The sequence below is a fragment of the Mustela lutreola genome, chromosome 14 (assembly GCF_030435805.1).
Source record: "Mustela lutreola isolate mMusLut2 chromosome 14, mMusLut2.pri, whole genome shotgun sequence".
Classification (NCBI taxonomy): Eukaryota; Metazoa; Chordata; class Mammalia; order Carnivora; family Mustelidae; genus Mustela; species Mustela lutreola.
This window is the reverse complement of record NC_081303.1, coordinates 35130613-35151477: the sequence shown is the minus strand read 5'-3', so window position 1 is coordinate 35151477 and position 20865 is coordinate 35130613. Positions and strand designations below refer to the sequence as shown.

General features: G+C 37.7%; 1 protein-coding gene across 9 annotated transcripts in view; it reads left to right on the top strand.

The window, feature by feature from the left end:
- Positions 1–20865, top strand: part of RABGAP1L (RAB GTPase activating protein 1 like) — a 776623-nt gene that overhangs the window by 213745 nt on the left and 542013 nt on the right. For all 9 annotated transcript variants that reach the window (XM_059146060.1, XM_059146061.1, XM_059146062.1 and 6 more), the window contains exon 13: positions 16294–16444. In XM_059146060.1, coding sequence (XP_059002043.1) covers positions 16294–16444 — 151 coding nt within the window. The remainder of the gene's footprint in view (positions 1–16293; positions 16445–20865) is intronic.

The following is a 20865-nucleotide window of genomic DNA, read 5'->3' as shown; positions in this document are numbered from 1 at the left end:
AACTTCAATCAAAATCCTAGTGGAATTTGTTTTGGTACCAACTGAATAGCTGATTCTGAAATGTGTGTAGAAAAGTGAAGTAACTGGAATCGCCAAAACACTTAAAAATGAAGAACAAATTTGGGAGACTCATACTGCCTGATTTCAGGGCTTACCATCAAGCTGCAGTGATCAAGACATTATTGATGAAGGGACAGACACATAGATCAAAGGTGCAGAATAGACGGTTCAGAAATAGAGCTACACAATGTAAATAGACATTTCTCCAGAGAAGACATACTGATGCTCAGCCAGCACATAAAAGATGCTTACATCATTAGCCATTAGGGGAATGCAAACAGAAACCACAATGAGATACCACCTTACATCTATGGGGTTACCTGTAATAAAAAAGACAAATAAGAACAAGTGTTGGCAAGGATGTGGAGAAATTGACACCCTCTTACACTGCTGATAACACTGGTACAGCAGCCATTTTGGAGAACATTCTCGCATTTCCTCAAAAGGTTAAATATAGAGGTAAGATATGGCCTAACAATCCCACTCCTACTAATATACCCAATAGAAATGAAATCACTATGTTTACACAAACACTTGTGTACAAATGCTCATGGTATCATTATTCATAATAACCAAAAGGAGGAACAGATCCGAATTCCATCAAGTGATGAATGGATAAATAAACATGGTATATACATACAATGGGATATTATTCAGCAATAAAAATAAAGTACTGGTACATCTAAAACATGCATGACCCTTCAAAACATCATGCTGCATGAAAAAAGCAAATCTGAAAGAGCAATGTATGATTTCATTTATATGAAGTACCAAGAATAGCCAAATCTGTAGAGATAGAAATTAGGTGAGTGGTTGTCCAGAGCTAGAGAGAGGATTTAAGGAAATGGAGGGTGAATGTTAAGAGGTTCAGGGTTTCTTTTTGGGGTAGTGAAAATGTTCTAAAGTTGAATGTAATAGCTATACAACTGTGTGAATATATCAAAACCATTGAATTAAGTACTTTAAATGGGTGAATTGTATGGTATGTGCATTATATCTTGATATAGCTGTATATAAAAATATATACATATATGGCCTATTGATTGTAAACAAAGGTTTAGTTGAAATTCAATGGAGAAAGGATAATCTTTTTAGTAAATCATGCTTAACAATTAGGTATGTACATGCAAAAAAATAAAAACAATAAAAATAAGTTTTGGGGCATACCTTGTCCCATATTGAAAATTAACTCATACTAGTTCGTAAACCTGAATATAAGAGCTAAAGTTATAAAAACTATAGAAGAAAACATAAGAAATCATTGTGGCCTTTAGTTAGGCAGAAATTTCTTAGGTATGAACTCAAGGGAATGATGTTGGAAAGAAAAAAAATTACAGATTTGATTTAATCAGAACTAAGAACTTTTGTTCTTCAGAAGACATTCGGAAGAATGAAAAGCTACACATTGGGAGAGAATATTTGTAAAACTGATACCTGGAAAAAGACTTATATCTAGAATATTTAAAAAAAAAATCTCAAAACTCAATACTAAAAAAAAAAAAACCAAAACCCAAAAAACCCCACTTAAAAATAAGCAAAAGGTCCAGATACTTCACCAGAGAAAATATTTTTAATTACAAATAAGCCCATGAAAAAATGCTAAACAACATTCGTCATTAACACGTATTCAAATGACTAAAATAAAACAAAACAATAGCGAAAAGCACTGTGATACCAAGAGCTACAAAGGATGCGTAGCAACTGTAGCTCTCATGTTTTGTTGGTGGAGGTGCTGAATGGTGTAGCTGTTTTGGAAAGTTTGGCATTGTCTTATAAAGTTGAACACATACTTACTGTAGTACCCAGCAATTTCATTGTCACTCCTAGGTGAAATTGTCACCCAAGTGAAATGAAAACCTGTGTACAAGTTTGCAACATCTTTGTTCATAATTGCCTCCAACTGGAAACAGTCCAAATGCTGTCCAGCGTGGATCAACTAAGTGGTACATGCAGTCCGCGGAGTATTCCTGAGCAATTAAAAGAATGAACTACTGGGGCTCCTGGGTGGCTCAGTTGTTAAGCATCTGCCTTCAGCTCAGGTCATGATCCCAGGGTCCTGGGATTGAGCCCGCATTGGGCTTCCTGCTCCATGGGAAGCCTGCTTCTCCCTCTGCCGCTTCCCTTGCTTGTGTTCCCTCGCTCACTGTGTGTGTCTCTCTCTCCCGGTCAAATAAATAAATAAATAAAATCTCTTAAAAAAAAAAAAGAATGAACTACTGACACACAATAACATGACGGATCTCAAGTGCTTTATGTTAAGTAAAACATGTCAGATTTGAATGGCTAAATCCTATATGATTTCATTTATATAAGATTCTTGAAAGCCAAAACTATCATGATAGAAAATTTATTAGTAACTGCCAAGAACTGATCATGTTGGGTGGTAGTAACTACAAGAGAGCATAGAATTTTTTTTTTTAAAGATTTTATTTATTTTGGGCTCCTGGGTGGCTCAGTGGGTTAAGCCTCTGCCTTCGGCTCAGGTCATGAGATCTCAGATCTCATGATCTGTTTCCAGATCGAGGTCCGCATCAGGCTCTCTGCTCAGCAGGGAGACAGAGAGAGATTACAAGTAGGCAGAGAGGCAGGTGGAGAGAGAGAGGAGGAAGAAGGCTCCCTGCTGAGCAGAGAGCCCGATGCGGGCCTCAATCCCAGGACCCTGAGATCATGACCTGAGCCGAAGGCAGAGGCTTAACCCACTGAGCCACCCAGGCGCCCGAGAGCATAGAATTTTTTAACTATCCTGTATATTGGTTACAGTGATGACCACACAACTTTATGTATTTATCAGAACTCTCAGAACTGGGGTGGATTTTACACTGCATAAATTGTACCTTAAATGGCAAAAAACCCTAAAACCCAAAACCAAAACAGAAACAACCCAGACCCTGAAAACCAAGAGTATTAATCCTGAGCATTTTGATTGTTGAGGCACAAATGCTACGACTCTGTCAGAAAAACAAAAGAAGAAAAAAATGACCCAAATGCTTATTTTATATTTTGTACTACACAGAAAACATCAGAACAAGTAATAAATATGAATGAAGGAAGGAAATGGAGGAAAAAGAACGGAAAAAGACAGGAATGAAATTTGTGGCTTATATGTAGAGTAGCTCTTTGAAGTGTCTGCTTTTCTTAGGTCAGTGCCTTCATTATCCCTTGTATTCACATTCCTCTCTCTTTACTTGGATTTGTAGTATTTATTGTAGGAATCACGGTCTCAAACTAATTTTTCTATTCTGGCTCTTCAAAGTTATGTCAAATGCACATGACCTCCTCAAAGTTACTGTTGTCTTACAGGTTCCTATCACAGTGCCTAGAATATGGTAGGTGCTCAACAAAAATTTATTGAATGTATTTATGAGTGAAAATTCTTGACTTACAGATTTCTGTCCCTTCAAGTCTATGAAAATTTTACATAACTACATTTGGTACTTGATTATTTTTTCTTGTATAATTTAAAAATAAATATAAATTGATATATTTCATGTTAGATTTTAAGTAGATTCAATTTTCATAGGACAGTTTACTCGACCACTTTGTGTCTTGATCATGTCATGTTATGGTGAGGTGTTTTGACTTAAACATTTTTAAAGTGTCATTCTGGCTTTGAACTGAAAAATAAATTATAAGGAACCAAAGACAGAAGCAGGCAGAATAGTTAGAAGACTATTTTAAATAAACTAGCAGAGAGATGATGATGTCTTCTGCCATGCTGATAGCAAAAAGTAACATGTGATGAGATTCTGGATTTATTTTGAGACAGAGGTGATAGAATTTGCTTATTTTTCCTGTGTGGCCTGAGAAAAAGAAATAACTGACCAACAATGCCAGAGTTTTGCCTTGAACAACTAGGTCTTATGTTTATTTAAATATGAAAGACAAGAGGAGGAAGAACACCTTTGGAGGATAAAGTCAAGACTTTGGAGATGTTGAGATGCCTTGTAAACATCCAAATAAATGTGTCCTTTAGTCAGTTAGATAGTAGATTGAGTTCAAGGAAAGGTAAGGATAGAAATAGGAGTTTGGGAGCCATTGGTGTATATGATTTTTAAAGCTGTTAGAATGGACAGGATTACTTAGGGAGTGAATAGAAGAGTCATCCAGGAACCAGGCTCTTGTCCACTCCAGTGTTTAGAGGTTGGAGGGATGAGGAGGATCATACAAAGGAGTCCAAGAAAGCATAGCCTGTAAAGGTAGGAGAAGAAACAATTTAGAAGTCAAAGGAAGTAAGTCTGTCAAGAAGAAGGTAATGATCAGTTGCTGATAGGTCGAGTAAGCCTGAGAATTTTTACTTGACCCAGCAATTCAGTTGTCACTGATGACCCTGACAAAAACCTCTCAATGGAGAGGTAAGAATGAAAGCTTGATTAGACTGTGTCTAAGAAAGATAATCAGCAGGTAAAGGGACCTCTTCAGAGTAGTTTTGCTTAAAAGGATGACAAGAAATAGGGACATGTTAGGAACTGCATGTGCACCCAGAGGTTATTCTAAAAATTAATGTAGCATGTTGTATGTTGTTGAAAATAATCTAGGAGAGAAAATTTGAGAATGCCAGAGGGAGAGGACACAGTTGCAAGAGAAGCTGTTGAGTAGGCAAGAAGAGATGGATTTGTTGAGGAATGGAGGAGTTGTTTTTAAGAGCACAGACCGTTCACTGTAACAGGAGGAAAGGCAGGGCATGGCTACAAAGTAAGAGCTGACTCAAGTTTGCTTGTTATGCGCCAGGTGCTACCCTGAGCACTTTAGAAGCCTTACTGTACTCGCCACGGCAATCCACTGAGGTAGGGACTATTAGTATCTTTATGGTAGAGATGAGAAACTAAGGGCGTCTGGGTGGCTTACTTAGTTAAGCAGCTGCCTTTAGCTCAGGTCATGATCCCAGGGTCCTGCTCAGCAGGGAGCCTGCTTCTCCCTCTTCCTCTGCTGCTCCCCCCTGCTTGTGCTCTCTCACTCTTTCTGTCAAATAAACAAAATCTTTTTTAAAAAAAAAGAAAGAGAGATGAGAAACTGAGGTACAACTACATTAAGAAGCTAGTATAAAAATGCATAGAAGATAATGGTAATGAATAGGTAACTTGCTCAACAGCCAGTAAGTAACTTGCCCACGATCATGCAGTGAGTAAATGACCACGTCAGCATTTGAATCTAGACAGTCTGGCTCCAGAGCCAGAACTTTTGTAGCCAAGTGGACAGGTGCCATTTCTGTAATGTGGGTAGGTTACTGGTTTAGCTTTTATGGAAGAATGTAGAAGTTTTAATGAGAGGGAGAGAGTAAATTAGGAAACTGATTCCCTTGCCAGCCTTCTAGTAGGAGTTAAAGACAGACCATGAGGATGGCAGGAACACAAAATTACTTAGGTGACTGAATAAATAGCATATTGAGAGCTTTGCTGTTTTACAAAATAACAAGATTTATAACTTGGTCGGAACATACATTTTATGAAGCATTTTCCTAAGCTCTAGGAGATACATAGATAAAGACACAGTTCTTTTCTCTGATGTTCATAATGAAGAAAAGATAGGAATGTATTCTCATAACAGATCATTTTAATCAGTTAACTGAAACATTGAGTTGTTTCAGGTTTCTTGACCATTTTGTTATTTTTTCCTATAGGATGATTGTGTCCAACTGAAAAAAAATGATCTACTCTCTCTTAGGAACTGTATTAGACATAAAGATGAATAGGAGATAATTCCTATCTCCAAGGAGTTTGCCATCTTACAGAGGCATGTAAACATTTAAATGGATAATTGTGATATGCAAAAGTGAGAAAATAATATAGAGTAAAGCCTCATGAACCCACCATCCAACTTTAGTAGTTACCAACATAGTAAAGACAATCCTCAACAAATCTTTTAAAGCTAAAATTGCTATGGTGCTTTTTATTATTTCAGAAGCAACCGTTAATAGAGAAACTGGTTGGGAGGTAATTGCATGAGTTGGTGAGTTCTTACCAAACCCATGGGCCTTATAGGGAGAGGAGGTTCCAAATGGGGAAGGACTTCGGAGGTAGAACTGACAGGGCTTCTCAGCTATAATTCAGTGTACATTTTTCTAGGAATAAAGTATCTTTCTAAATTATATTTTTAGTAGTGGACTTCAAAAAATTCATTGAGTGAATCTGAGGAAATGATTTTTTTTTTTAGATTTTATTTAAATTCAGTTAATTAACATATAGTGTATTATCAGTTTCAGAGGTAGAGGTCAGTGATTCATCAGCTGTATATAAACCCAGTGCTCATTCCATCACATGTCCTCCTTAATGTCCATCTCCCCCTCCAGCAACCCTCAGTTTGTTTCCCATAGTTAAGCATCTCTAATGGTTTGTCTCCTCTGATTTCATCTTGTTTTATGTTCCCCTCCCTTCCCTTATGATCCTCTCTTTTGTTTCTTAAATGCTACATATGAATGAAATCATATGATAATTGTCTTTCTCGGATTGACTTACTTGCTTAGCATAATACCCTCTAGTTTCATCTGCATTATTGCAAATGGTAAGATTTCATTTTTTGATGGCTGAGTAATATTCCATTGTATGTATATGCCACATCTTCTTTATCCATTCATCTGTTGATGTCTATCTGGGCTCTTTCCCTAGTTTGGCTATTGTGGACATTGCTGCTATGAACACTGAGGTGCACATACCCCTTTAGATCACTATGTGAGGAAACTCTTTTAATCAACTAAGAGAACTGATTTTTGACCTTTACAGAAATTCCTGCATCTTCTACAATTCAAATATTTTTATTTTATTTGGCTCTTTATCACAGTTGTGTCATGATAATTCATATGCATAAAAAAGGAAAAATGTGCCTAATTGAGAAAAGTTGTATCTATTATACAAGGATTGATAAAAATTTTTAATTGCTCTTAGAATATCTTTTTAAAACATTACTGTTCTTTACATTTAAAAGCTTTTGGTGAGTCTTAGCAATACTGGTTAGGTACTTACATTAAGTTATTTTTGTGATTTATTAGGTAAAGCACCTGTTGTATAAAATACTTCAGTTTTGTTTTGGAATATTTTTCTTTAAAGTGAGGAGACAGCCTGTGTTCTTCTTCTTCTTTTATTTATTTATTTAATTTAGTATTATTTTTTAAAGATCTTATTTTATTTATTTGTCAGAGCGAATGAGCACACAAGCAGGGGGAGCAGCTGGTGGAGGGAGAAGCATACTTCCCACTGAGCTAGGAGCCAAATGAGGGACTCCATTCCAGGACCCTGGGATCATGACCTGAGCTCAGGGCAGATGCTGAACTGACTGACCCACCCAGGCGTCCCTTCAGCCTGTGTTCTTAATGAACTTTTAACTAAAATATAGTTGAAAATATTTTGAACTTATTATAAAACAGCTAGATCACTGTATTGAAATAAAGTGGAACTTTTATGGATAAAATCAGAATTCAGTTAATTAAAAATATACCAATAGAAAGATGTAAAGGGAAAAATTTAATACAAATTTGAAATTATCAGAAAGAAATAAAGATACGGAAAAGAAAGGTAAAAGCAGAGTGTGTAAAAACTTCAGTAGTAGAGGTCTGTTATATGAGCTTGGAGTTAAGGTTTCTTGAAGAAATGACTGAAAGAAAAAAGTAAGTGAGCTAGAATTGAAGAAGAGGGCAAGCAACAGGGAGAGAGGAAGAGAGGAGACATCTGTGATGGGACAACTTGGAAAATCCAAACTGGAAAGTGGTAGCACCTAAAACCATAAGATACCTTGGAATAAACCTAACCAAAGAGGTAAAGGATCTATACTCTAGGAACTACAAAACACTCGTGAAAGAAATTGAAGAAGACACAAAAAGATGGAAAAATATTCCATGCTCATGGATTGGAAGAATAAACATTTTTTAAGTGTCTGTGCTGCCCAGAGCAGTCTATACTTTCAACGCCATCACAATCAAAGTACCAATGGCATTTTTCAAATTGCTGGAACAATCTTAAAATTTGTATGGAACCAGAAAGGACCCTGAATCGCCAAAGAAATGTTGAAAAAGAAAGACAATGCTGGGGGCATCACGTTGCCTGATTTCAAGCTATATCACAAAGCTGTGATCACCAAGACAGCATGGTACTGGCACAAAAACAGACATATAGATCAGTGGAACGGAATAGAGTGCCCAGATATGGACTCTCAATTCTATGGTCAACTGATCTTCGACAAAGCAGGAAAAAATATCCAGTGGAAAAAAGACAGTCTCTTCAATACATGGTGCTGGGAAAATTGGACAGCTATGTATAGAAGAATGAGACTGGACCATTCTCTTACACTCTCTTATTTAGAGTTTATCTTTATAAAGGTAAACTTTATAAAGATAAACTTTATAAATCTTTATAAAGATAAACTCTAAATAGATGAAAGACCTCCATGTGAGACAGGAATCCATCAAGAGGAGAACATAGACAGTAACCTCTTTGGCATCAGCCATAGCAACTTCTCTCCAGACACATCTCCAAAGGCAAGGGAAACAAAAGCAAAAATGAACTTTTAGGACTTCATCAAGATAAGCTTCTGCACAGCAAAGGAAACAATCAACAATACAAATAGGCAACCCACAGAATGGAAGAAGATATTTGCAAATGACACTACAGACAAAGGACTGATCATCCAAGATCTATAAAGAACTTCTCAAATTCAATACCCCAAAAAAACCCAGATAATCATGTCAAAAAATGGGCAGAAGACATAAGTAGACACTTCTCCAAAGAAGACATATAAATGGCTAACACACATGAAAAAGTGTTCATCATTAGCCATCAGGGAGATTCAAATCAAAACCACACTGAGATACCACCTTATACTAGTTAGAATGGCCAAATTGACAAGGCAAGAAACAATAAATGTTGGAGAAATTGTGGAGAAAGGGGAACCCTTAAAACACTGTTGTTAGGAATGCAAATTGGTGCAGCCACTTTAGGAAGGAGTGTAGAGGTTCCTCAAAAAATTAAAAACAGAGCTACCCTATGACCCAGCAATCGCACTACTGGGTATTTACCCCAAAGATACAGATGTAGTGAAAAGAAGTAGTGAATGTACCCCAATGTTCATAGCAGCAATGTCCACAATAGCCAAAATATGGAAAGAGCCAAGATGCCCTTCAACAGACAAATGGAAAAGGAAGATGCAGTCCATATACACAATGGAATATTACTCAGCCATCAGAAAGGATGAATACTCAACTTTTGCATCAACATGGATGGGACTGGAGGAGATTATGCTGAGTGAAATAAGTTAAGCAGAGAGAGACAATTACATAGTTTCACTTACTTGTGGAACATAAGGAATAGCATGAAGGACATTAGAAGAAGGAAGGGAAAAATGAAGGGGGAAAAATCGGAGTGGGAGATGAACCATGAGAGACTATGGACTCTGGGTAACAAATGGAGGGTTTTAGAAGGGAGGGGTGTGGGGGTATGGGTGAGCCTGGTGATGGGTATTAAGGAGGGCATGGATTACGTGGAGCAATGGGTGTTGTATGTAAACAATGAATCATGGAACACTGCATCAAAAACTAATGATGTACTGTATGGTGACTAACATGACACAATAAAAAAAAGACTTCTGTGACATATCCAATATATTCAAAATAGTAGAGCCGATGACCTGAGCATTAAATTATTGATTAAATTTAAGGAATTGGGCAGAATTATTTCTGAATAACTATTTCTGGTTTTAAAGTTGTGTGGAAGCTGTTGAGGTTTTTGAAGACTAGAAAAACAGAGTACTGACTCTGAAAACTTAGGCATAAAGGTCAAATTTTGTAGCAGGAAGATTTCCTAACCAAAAATAATAAGTGAATGTCTTAGGTAAAAATTATGGTTTATTGAATAAAACCATCTTCAAACTACTCAATTCTCTTTTATTAGAATATCAGAAAATTGATACACATTTAGTAGGCACTTTGATTGTGTTCTTCATGGCTGTGCTTACCACAGTGGGAACGTGTTCTTAATCTGTGGTCTCTCAGCCTAACCAAGCATCAGTGAACTGCTGGGAGAACAAAATAAAATACAAGCTCAGAGAGAACCTGAAAGATTAGAATCACTAAGTGTGAACATTTATAGCTTTCTTCCTTTTCACATTAACATAAAATGTTCCATTTTTTTCAGCTGAGGAAAAATCCTGCTCGTCTCCACCCCAGATCAAAATATGTCCTCTTGATCTTCAGAATGACCTTTAATCTGTCATTTTTCTTGAAGTCTGTCTTTCTTTCTTTCTTTCTTTCTTTCTTTCTCTCTTTTCTTTCTTTCTTAAGACTTCAGTTAGAGGTGCTGAGTGGCTCAGTGGGTGAGCCACTCAGTGGCTCTGTCTTCAGCTCAGGCCATGATCTCAGGGTCCTGGGATCCTGGAATCGAGCCCTGCTTTGGGCTCTCTGCTCAGTGGGGAGCCTGCCTTCCCCTCTCTGCCTGCTGCTCTGCCTACTTGTGATCTCTCTCTATATATCCAATAAATAAATAAAATCTTTTTTTTAAGCATTTATTTCTTTTTTTCTTTTCTTTTTTTTTTTTAATTTTTTATTTCTTTTCAGCGTAACAGTATTCATTGTTTTTGCACCGGACCCAGTGCTCCATGCAATCCGTGCCCTCTCTAATACCCACCACCTGGTTCCCCCAACCTCCTACCCCCCGCCCCTTCAAAACCCTCAGAAAGGAGTTGAGGGAAATTGAAAGGGGGGGTGAACCATGAGAAACTATAGACTCTGAAAAATAAATAAAATCTTAAAAAAAAAATACTTCAGTTATTTGAGAAAGAGAGCAAGAGAGAGCACAAGTAGGGGTGGGAGATACAGAGGGACAGGGGCAAGCAGACTCCCCTCTGAGCAGGGAGCCCCACTCGGGGCTTGATTCTAGGACCCTGGGACTACAACCTGAGCCAAAGGCAGATGCTTAGCTGACTGAGCCACCCAGGTGCCTCTCTTGAAGTTTTTTTCTTATTGTAGCTTGTTTAATTTAAGTAGGATCTAGGTTTACATTTTAGATTTTTTCACTGTTGGGGAAGGAGAAATCCCTGTCTTTTAGTTTCAGTTCTAGCTATTCCTTTTCCTGTGAGAACCTTTTAAAATGGGTAAAGCCACTGTCCTCACATTGTCCTGTCTCCCAGCCACCTACTTCCACCTCCCTTCTGTCAAAATTGCCCTAATTCCATCAGCGACCGCTCAGTGACATTCAGTGGCTCTTCACCCCTTGATTTCTCTGGTATTTTTGTTAGAAATAATATCTTCCCTTTGAAATTCTCACTGGACAGTTTTGGAATAGTAAAAGTTCTTATATGCCTAGATTGTTTCAAGAAAACATGCCTCTTGGGGCGCCTGGGTGGCTCAGTGGGTTGAGCCGCTGCCTTTGGCTCAGGTCATGATCTCAGGGTCCTGGGATCGAGTCCCGCATCGGGCTCTCTGCTCAGCAGGGAGCCTGTTTCCCTCTCTCTCTCTCTGCCTGCCTCTCCATCTACTTATGATTTCTTTCTGTCAAATAAATAAATAAAATCTTAAAAAAAAAAAAAAAAAGAAAACATGCCTCTTTTAAAGGTGAGTAGATGAATACATGGCAGCTCGATGATCTTATTAAAATGTTAGCATGTTTGCTTTTAAAAAAGCATTTTTGGGGGGCACCTGGGTGGCTCAGTGGGTTAAAGCCTCTGCCTTCAGCTCAGGTCGTGATCTCAGGGTCCTGGGATCGAGCCCCCCATTGTGGGGGCTCTGCTCAGCAGGGAGTCTGCTTTCTCCTCTCTCTCTGCCTGCCTCTCTGCCTACTTGCATTGTCTGTCAAATAAATAAATAAAGTCTTTTAAAAAAAAAACATTTTTTTTTTTGCTTAGACTTAGTAGTTGATCATATTAATTTAATTTTATAAATCTGTTCACTTATTTATCTAAAATATATTGAATGTCTTCTTTGTGCCAGGCACTGTTCTATATACTTGGGGTGCTAAAATAAAGAAGACAGAGATTCTTGCCCTTCTGGAGTTTATATTTATTAAACTTTTTTGATAAATAAAATTTAATAATAAAAATTACTTATATTTATTAAAAACTACCTGATAACCATACATTTAGTATATATCTGCTTTATATATGACTTCTTGAATAATTAGATGCCTCTTGTTTCCAGTACATGGTTCAACACATGTAACAACTAGTTGTCTATTCCTAGGTCTCTTGATCGCTGCAGTTTATGTTTTATTCAAGCAATGGTCATATATAGTTATTAATAGGTAGTTTTATCTGAAACATTGAAAGCAGTGATTATTTCTATAAATTGCTATTTCATTTCAGTCCTCCCTGGTCATAGATGTATACTAGTAGTATTTGGCTTAATATCCTTTACTGTCCCTTATGCATTAGGGTGCTGTATGCATTTTAATTACTGTATGATTACTAGGATAATCAGTAAATTAGAGCTGTTAATCATGTAGTGTTATGAATTACCTAGTTCTTTTTAAATGCCAGTCTATAACGATAAATAGAGCCTAGATTTTTAAGAGAGGAGAAAAGACTTTTTTCCATAATGCTTGGCCAGACAGATGGCTGGGAGTCAGCTAGAAGCGGAAATGTCGATTGAGCTGAATCATACTGTGGTAAAATGTTCATTAGGGTTGTATGTATGCATATGTAGGAAAGGATACTCCAAATATAAAATCTTTTTAAGTTTTTTTTTTTTTTAATTTATTTGACAGAGATCACAAATAGGCAGAGAGGCAGAGAGAGAGGAGGAAGCAGGCTCCCTGCTGAGCAGAGAGCCCAATTCGGGGCTTGATCCCAGGACCCTGGGACCATACCTGAGCTGAAAGCAGAGGCTTTAACCCACTGAGCCACCCAGGTGCCCCTAAAATCTTTTTTTAAGTCATTATACAAAATTATATTTGCCAGCAGTATTGGAAATGTATAGTAGTACAACAAGTGAGTGTTAGGAAGCTGTGTGTGGTCTAGGCTGAATAGAACTTGTGGCTGTGGAGATAGGGAGAAGTGCATGGAATTTGGAAAGGTCAGGAAAAAATGCATTAGCCTTGTTGATGGATCTCTAAAGGGCAGAGAATAATGCCAACAGTAATTCCTAGGTTTCTAATTTGGATAGATTGTGGTGATAGTCACTGAGATAGGATACCCTGGAGAGCAAGGTTTAGTAAGAAAATGTGGATTGAGATTTGGACATGTTGATTCTGAGGTGCCTTTGAGCCTGTGAAACTCCAAACACACGGGCTTGGGTGAAAACACTCCGAGATGAGAGAAACAAGAGAAGTAGACCACTGAGGAAAGTGTGAAGAGAGTATCCACAAGACTTGGGAGGTTCACAGAGGAGAAACAATAGCAGTGGGGTCTGAGAGGGGGAAGAGAGAAGGCTTTGTCCTTGAAGCCAAAGGAAGCAAAGTGGTCAACAGTGAGAGGTTTGAAAAATGCCCCTTGAACTTAGTGACATGGAGAGAGGTCATGTATTACTTCAGTGAAAACTAAGCACAGATGCAGAAGCCATGCTGAGCTGAGTTAAGGAGGAAATAGAGGTAATGACTATTTAACAACTCGAGAGAAATCTGTTGTTGTAAGGTAGGAGACAGTATGACAGCCAGAGGATTATGTGGAGTTGAGGAAAGGTTTCTTTTACATGGGAGGTGTGTTTTGGAGGTTTTTTTGTTTTTTTGTTTTTAAAGATTTTATTTATTTATTTGACAGACAGAAATCACAAGTCGGCAGAGAGGCAGGTAGAGAGAGAGGAAGGGAAGCAGGCTCCCCGCTGAGCAGAGAGCCCGACGGGGGGCTCCATCCCAGGACCCTGGGATCATGACCTGGGCGGAAGGCAGAGGCTTAACCCACTGAGCCACCCAGGTGCCCCTGTTTGGGAGTTTTAATAGTTGTGCGTACACTGATGACTTACTGATCTATATAACATGAAGCATATGATATATTTAATTACTTTGCTATTGTGGTTATATAATGGGACTTAAAATTCAGAATATTTTACTTTAATTTCAGAGGAAATGAGCTTTGACCTTCGTTTTTAGTTAATTCCGTTTTCAGATAATTCTCATTTTTAGTTAATTCAGTTTTTTACCCTAAGATTATAGAAACTCAGATACCCTCAAACAACATATGTTTTTCCTATTCAAAAGTATAATCAGAACCAAATAACTTGTAAGACGGATCATTTTATGACTGATCCTGGCTCTCTTGTGGCGCAATATTCTTTTGCTAATATTATACTCAATTAGATAGCAAAGAAGAGGCAGGTGGAACAAGATTAAAGATGTTAGTTTACTCAGGTGTAAGTCTTCTTGAGAATAATACTCACAAGAAATTTTGTGGCGCATATTTAGCTTTGTTTTTACAAACTAAAGTTGTATTTTAGTTTAAATCCATGAGAGAAATTTAAAGAATTGAGATGACTTTTTTGGGTGTATATGATTATAAAAGAATTTAAGATCATTGTGAATATTTCAAACAGCAGAGGAAAATAAAAAGTAATTTCCCTGTCAATTCTATTACACATTTTGAGGTATATTCTTCTTATATACTTTTCTTATGCAGATTGAAATCAGACTTCAAAATATTATGGGTTAGAGAAAGAGAGAAAGCAAGAGAGGGAAGGAGAGAGAGAATGAACATATATCTAAAATAATACTGTAGGGGTGCCTGGGTGGCTCAATAGTTAAGCATCTGCCTTCAGCTCAACTCAGGTCATGATCCCAAGGTCCTGCGATTGATCCCTCATCCAACTCCTGGCTAGGCGGGAAGCCTGCTTCTCCTTTTCTGACTCCCCCTGCTTGTTTTCCCTCTCTTGCTGTGTCTCTCTTTGTCAAATAAATAAATAAAATCTTTAAAAAATAAATAAAATAAAATAATACTATATATAAAATTTTGAGAGCGGGAGAGAGAGAGTATGTAAATTTAAAATTATATATACTGTTTTGAAACTTGCTTTTTTTCACTTAGCAGCATAACTCTGGTCCCTAATGTGCAATAGTGTTTTAAATGTATAAGCTCTACCTCCTTTCATTTCATTTTGCTCCAAGCCCATCAGTATCACCAGTTTAGGTTCTCTAACTCAGCAATATAAAAGTTTTCTTTGAAAAGGCCAAAAGAAAGCAGAATAGATATACACTTGATGGTTTATTAAAAATATTAATGGGATGAGTTTACTTGAGCTTTAAAGTTATAGGAGTTATAACAGTTTTTCAAAATGACCAGATTATGACTGAATGGGAAAAGAATGGAACATATTTTCAGAGGAAGGACCTGCTAAAACTGAGGTCTGGGCTAGAGATGGAAGAGTGTATATAAGCTAGGTAAGTTGGTGAAGTAGATGGGAGGCCAGTTTTAGAAAATAGACGTATTGATTCTATGACCTTTAAGACTAAAACTTGAAATCAGAGTCTGAATGTTATATCAAACCAGAATACATCGCCAAGATTTGAAGCCCAGATGGTAGCACCAGAGTCAGTTCTTAGATATCAGAACTGAGCAACAAATACAAATAGAAAATCTGAGCAAAGGGGCATAAAATGTAGTTCCAGGTTCAAGCTAGGCACCAGGAAAACATGGAGGAATGTAAATTACATTCACAAGACTGGGAATTGCAAGTCACTTTCTTGTTCAGTTGGGCAGATTATTTTAGTAGCATACTTCCTATGTCATCATTGACTTCATGACAAAAAATATTTGCCTTTGTTTCATTTCTAAATACCCTTGGCTGATAAGTCTGTGCTACTCCCCTAGCAGGGTGGAGTTGAATAGGTTTTGTGGGAAAGTTTTAGGTCCTTCATTTAGGGAGTACTTTGGGTCAGGACGTAGGTATATAGTCAAGACATGTTAGGCTGTGATCCACTTTCTGCATCCCGTTCCCCCATCCCCTGCTGTACCCTGCCACTAGCCAACTTACCCTATGTTCATGTCAAGGGATTCAGATGGTTCTTTTTATGCCTTGAAATGCTTCCCAGAAATACATAATTAACACATTCATTTTTGTGAATAAGTTCATAGAATGATTTAAAAAAAAAAAAAGTAAAAAAGAGAAAGTAGAAACTTTTCTTGACAGAAGAATAACACGGTTCATCAACAGAGAAAAGATGGGGCTGAGGAACCACGTCCGTGACATCTCTGAGCAACTGATGGCATTTCATGCCTCTTTCCCAGTTTTTCTCTCAACCCAGGTTTACATTTTTTATGTAAATTCATTAATGTAACTCATAACCACAGCGGTGATGAAGGGAGTATGAGTGGTTCGTTTTCTTGTGTTCTTAGGCACAGTAACCTTGGTGCACGACCGAAGGGGCTGTCCACTCTGGTGAAGAGCGGTGTCCCCGAAGCCCTGAGGGCAGAAGTGTGGCAGTTATTAGCAGGCTGCCACGACAACCAGGCAATGCTGGATAGATACCGACTTCTTATCACAAAGGTAGGAAGCTTTTTTCATATTCTTCTCATTGGACAGTATATTAAGTAAATACTGTTTTCATAGCTGCATTAAGTCGTAAATGTTTTGAACTTCTTTAAAAACCGCTTTAGTGTTGTGCAGTGAATGGTTCTGCCTTTTGTTCTGAGCACTTGTTGTGGATAGTGGTAAATAATGCCTTGGCTTTCCTTTTTTCATTGAAGTGGAAGATATTTATATTTCAAGTGTTTTCAGTGAAGCTTTCTTACTGAGTGAAATTTGTATACAGTTATGTTTGTACACAGTATAATTATACTGTAGTGTAATTTAAAAATCAAATTAACTTAAAATGAAATTAAAAGGCCTTCTGTGCTTATATAACCTTACACTTAAATGATGTAGATAGTTAGTTGCCCAGATCCTTATTCTATCAGGAGCCCCCGCTTCCAATGTAAATTCCTGTGTTTATGTCCAAAGAGCAGATTGTAGAGCATATGTAAAGGTAGTCCTCAGCTCTAGAGTCTCCTCTTAAGTCTCACCTCCTGATTTCTTAATCTGCTCTAAATCATGGATGTAAACATCTCTCTTCATAAATGAGATACTTTAATAACCAAGACTTTGTTCCTCAGGATTTATCAACTTTTCATATTCTTTAGCCCCTTTAATTCCTTCTTCTCTTCCTTCCCTCTGTTCCTCCCTCCCTTCCACAGATACTTCCTGAATGCCTAAATTCACCCATTGCTAAATTCAGATTTTTTAAAAAAGCTTTATCATTTTTATGATTAGTGTTTTCTGCAGTGGAATATGCAAGGTGATCCATTGATATATGTGTGTGGGAGGGGGAATGCCTCAAGTTCCATTTGTATTTTTAAAATTTCAACACAAAGGATATTGAGCTATCCTCATATTTGCTGTGCCGTGATACTGAGACCTCAGTAAGTCGTCGGGTCCAATGGCTACTTGTCCCATGTGATTTAGGAGTGACCTGAAGGAAGAAAGGGCTTGCACACTTTGGGAAGGAATACCAGTGGTGCTCACATCGTGTATGCGCTTTCATGATGTTCTAGTTTTCTTACAGTTTGTATGGGCTCTTATGTGGATTTAAAGGTTGCCTAGTTTTAACTTAACCCCCACAGGGTATATGAGTGGTTTAAAGAGGTTGCTATCACAGGATGTTACATATTAAGATACTAAAAATGACAACAGAAAACAAACACACTAATCAGTCCCTTCAAGTAAGAATTAATGTTGTCTAAAGGATGACAAAGCAACTATTCTAGAAATAAACTCATGTTCTAGAGAAGGACATTTGAAACATTTGGCAGTGTAAACATCACTATGTGATTTTGTCGCACTAAAAGCTACATGTGTTATAAAACTCAACATCTTAAAAACCTGGAATCAGAAATTTCAGATGTGTTTAAAACTTGTACAAATAGTTGTAGAAAATTTGGAACTGACTGTTAAAATATAAAACACCTTCTGGTTTAATGATATGAAATCATTTGAGGGGCGCCTGGCTGGCTTAGTTGGCAGAGCATGTGACTCTTGATCTCAGGGTTGTGAGCTCAAGCCTCATGTGGGGTATAGAGATTACTTAAAAAAATAAAATCTTTGGGCGCCTGGGTGGCTCAGTGGGTTAAGCCGCTGCCTTTGGCTCAGGTCATGATCTCAGGGTCCTGAGATCGAGTCCTGCATCGGGCTCTCTGCTCAGCAGGGAGCCTGCTTCCTCCTCTCTCTCTCTCTGCCTGCCTTTCTGCCTACTTGTGATCTCTCTCTATCAAATAAATAAATAAATAATTTTTAAAAAATCTTTTTTTTTTTAAGGAAAAAAACTCGTTTAAGAAAATGAGTAATTTCCTAACCACATTTCAGCAAAATGATTAATGGCTGTGACTAAAAAAAAAAAAAAATGATGCTCCTCTATTAGGGTCTCTGCATCTCTGTCAGTCTTTTTCAGATATGATAATGATTAAACCATGAACTAAGAAAACTGATTTTGAAACAAGTTTGAAATTGTTTTTTCATAAACTGATAAAACAGCATATGAAAAAGTAAGTCATGTTGTATGATTTCTGTTTACATGAAATGTTCAGAATAGGCCAATGCGTAGAGACAGAAGGTAGGCTAATGGTTGCTGGTGGCTGAAGGATGGAAGATTTGGGAGTGGCTGCTCCCAGATATGGGTTGCTTTTTGGGGTGATGGATATATTCTGGAATTTTATAGTGGTCATAATTGTACAATATTGTGAATATACCAAAAACCACTGAACTATATACCTTAAAATGGTAAATTTTATGTGAAGTTTCTCTCAACAAAAATTGCACAAAATTAAACATTTTTAAATGAGCCATATTCAATATTGAATAATATTTTTGTGTAGCATAAATTTTTCATTGGTTTTATCTTTTTTTATATCCTACCTACATTTCTATGCTTTATAGGATCTATATTATACAGTAGCACTTATGCATAATAAAAATTAATAAAATAAATATATATGTGTTGCAAGTTTCTGCCCAGAAAAGTTTTTATTAATGGAGATAACAGAAGAAGTGTCCAGAGACCATAACTCTGGTGTCAGAACACTTTTTAATATAAATAACAAATTGTGTCCTTTTAATGGCTGCTTATAGGATAGCAGCTACTACCATATCCCTTTCTCTACTAAGAGGCTTTTAAGATTCATATCTTTTAGGATTTCAGACTTTGGGAGAAAAGTTAAGAATAGTCTCCCATGATGTTATTTATGAACTTCCGACAATACAGTGTAAGTCATATACATGATAAATCTTTACCATATATACTAAGCACCATGGTAATTTTGAATACATAATTGTGGGAAGGAGTTTAAGATCAAGAGACAGAATGGCCAAAAATGTTTTCATTGAATAAAATATTTTGAGAACTCTCACTCTGGGATCTGGCTGCGATTTACTTTCTGCATGTGAAGACTGGAGGGAGGCAAGAGCATGTTATTTTTTTCTGGCAGTAGTAGACAGATCCCTGGGCCTCGCCAGTTGTGAGCCTTTGCATCTGCCTCCAGGCTCTCCATACTGAATCACCTGCCTCTGTTCTGTAGTTGCTGTTTCCTGCAGTTTCCTAATTTGAGAAGCAATAGCTATCCCTACTTCTCTGGACTGTAGTGGTGGTGGCAAACCCAGAAGCTAGCAGTGGTGTCCCCAGTCTTCTGGTCTTCCAGCTCTTTCAGTGCTTAAGTACTTAAGTTCTTCCATTAAATCTCTTCGAAATACTTAGAGCAGGTTCTCTTTCCCTGACTGAAATCTGTCTGATGTACTTGACACATGCTTGTCATCTTGTTGTCACAAAATGGCTACTCTGCATCTAATATTGTGTTTAGAAAAGAAGAAAAACAAAGACTGTCAAACTGGACTTTAAGGGAACAGGCCTCCAGGCTACCAAGTCTGCCTGGGACTTCTAACTCCAGCTGCAAGTTTGAGGGTCCAGAGAGCCACTCTTATTTCATACTAGCTTAGCTACAAATTTGGGGGTCCCTGTAGATACTCTCTAGGAGTATAACAAAATGTTATACTCACAACTATAGTTTTTTTTTTTTTTTTTTTTTATAGCAAAACAATACAAACCAGAATCAGCCAAAGGAAGAGATATATAGAGCAGAGTCTAGGACTGAGAGGATAGGACGCTGGCATCATCCTCAGGGACATATTATCCTTCCTGCATCAGTGTGTAGTAGTACGCACTTAAGAATCACCAACACAGGAAGCTCACCAAGCTTTGGACTCCAGAATTTTTATTGGGGTTTCTTTTCATTGGCATGATTGATTGAATCATCACCCTCCTGGTTGAATTCAATCTTTACTTCTCTGTTCTCCCCTCTCCCAAAGTTGGGCTGATATCATCTGGCTCAATACCCCTAACCACATGGTTGGGCTTTCCTGGCTTGGCTAGCCTCCATGCTGAGTCCTCTTTTTAACACAAACTGTCTAGAGCTCACTGTGAGTTGCCTCCTCCGCATAAACTATCAGATATGGTTGGAAGAGCCAACCACAGATGGAAAAAAGACACTCATACCATTTGGGAGAGGCCAGGGGCTTAAAGGTTTTCTCCCATAAGCTTGAATTGAGGCTGGACCTCTCTTCAGCATATCTGAATCAAGTCTGTGGCTCCCCACCTTTTAAAAGATCCATTTATTTATTTTAGAGAGAGAAAGAGAGTGCATGTGAGTGGGGGTAGGAGCAGAAGGAGAGGGAGAGGAAGAGGGAAAGAATCCCAGGCAGACTTTGCAGTGAGTGTGGAGCCTGACCTGAGCCTTGCTGTCATGACCCGTGAGATCACAACCCATAAGATCATGATCAGAGCCAAAACCAAGAATCGGATGCTCAGCAGACTGAGCTAGGTGCCCCTGTATGTTGCCCTTTTAAAGAGCTTTCCCTTAAAGTTTCAACAACAACTTTTACTTATT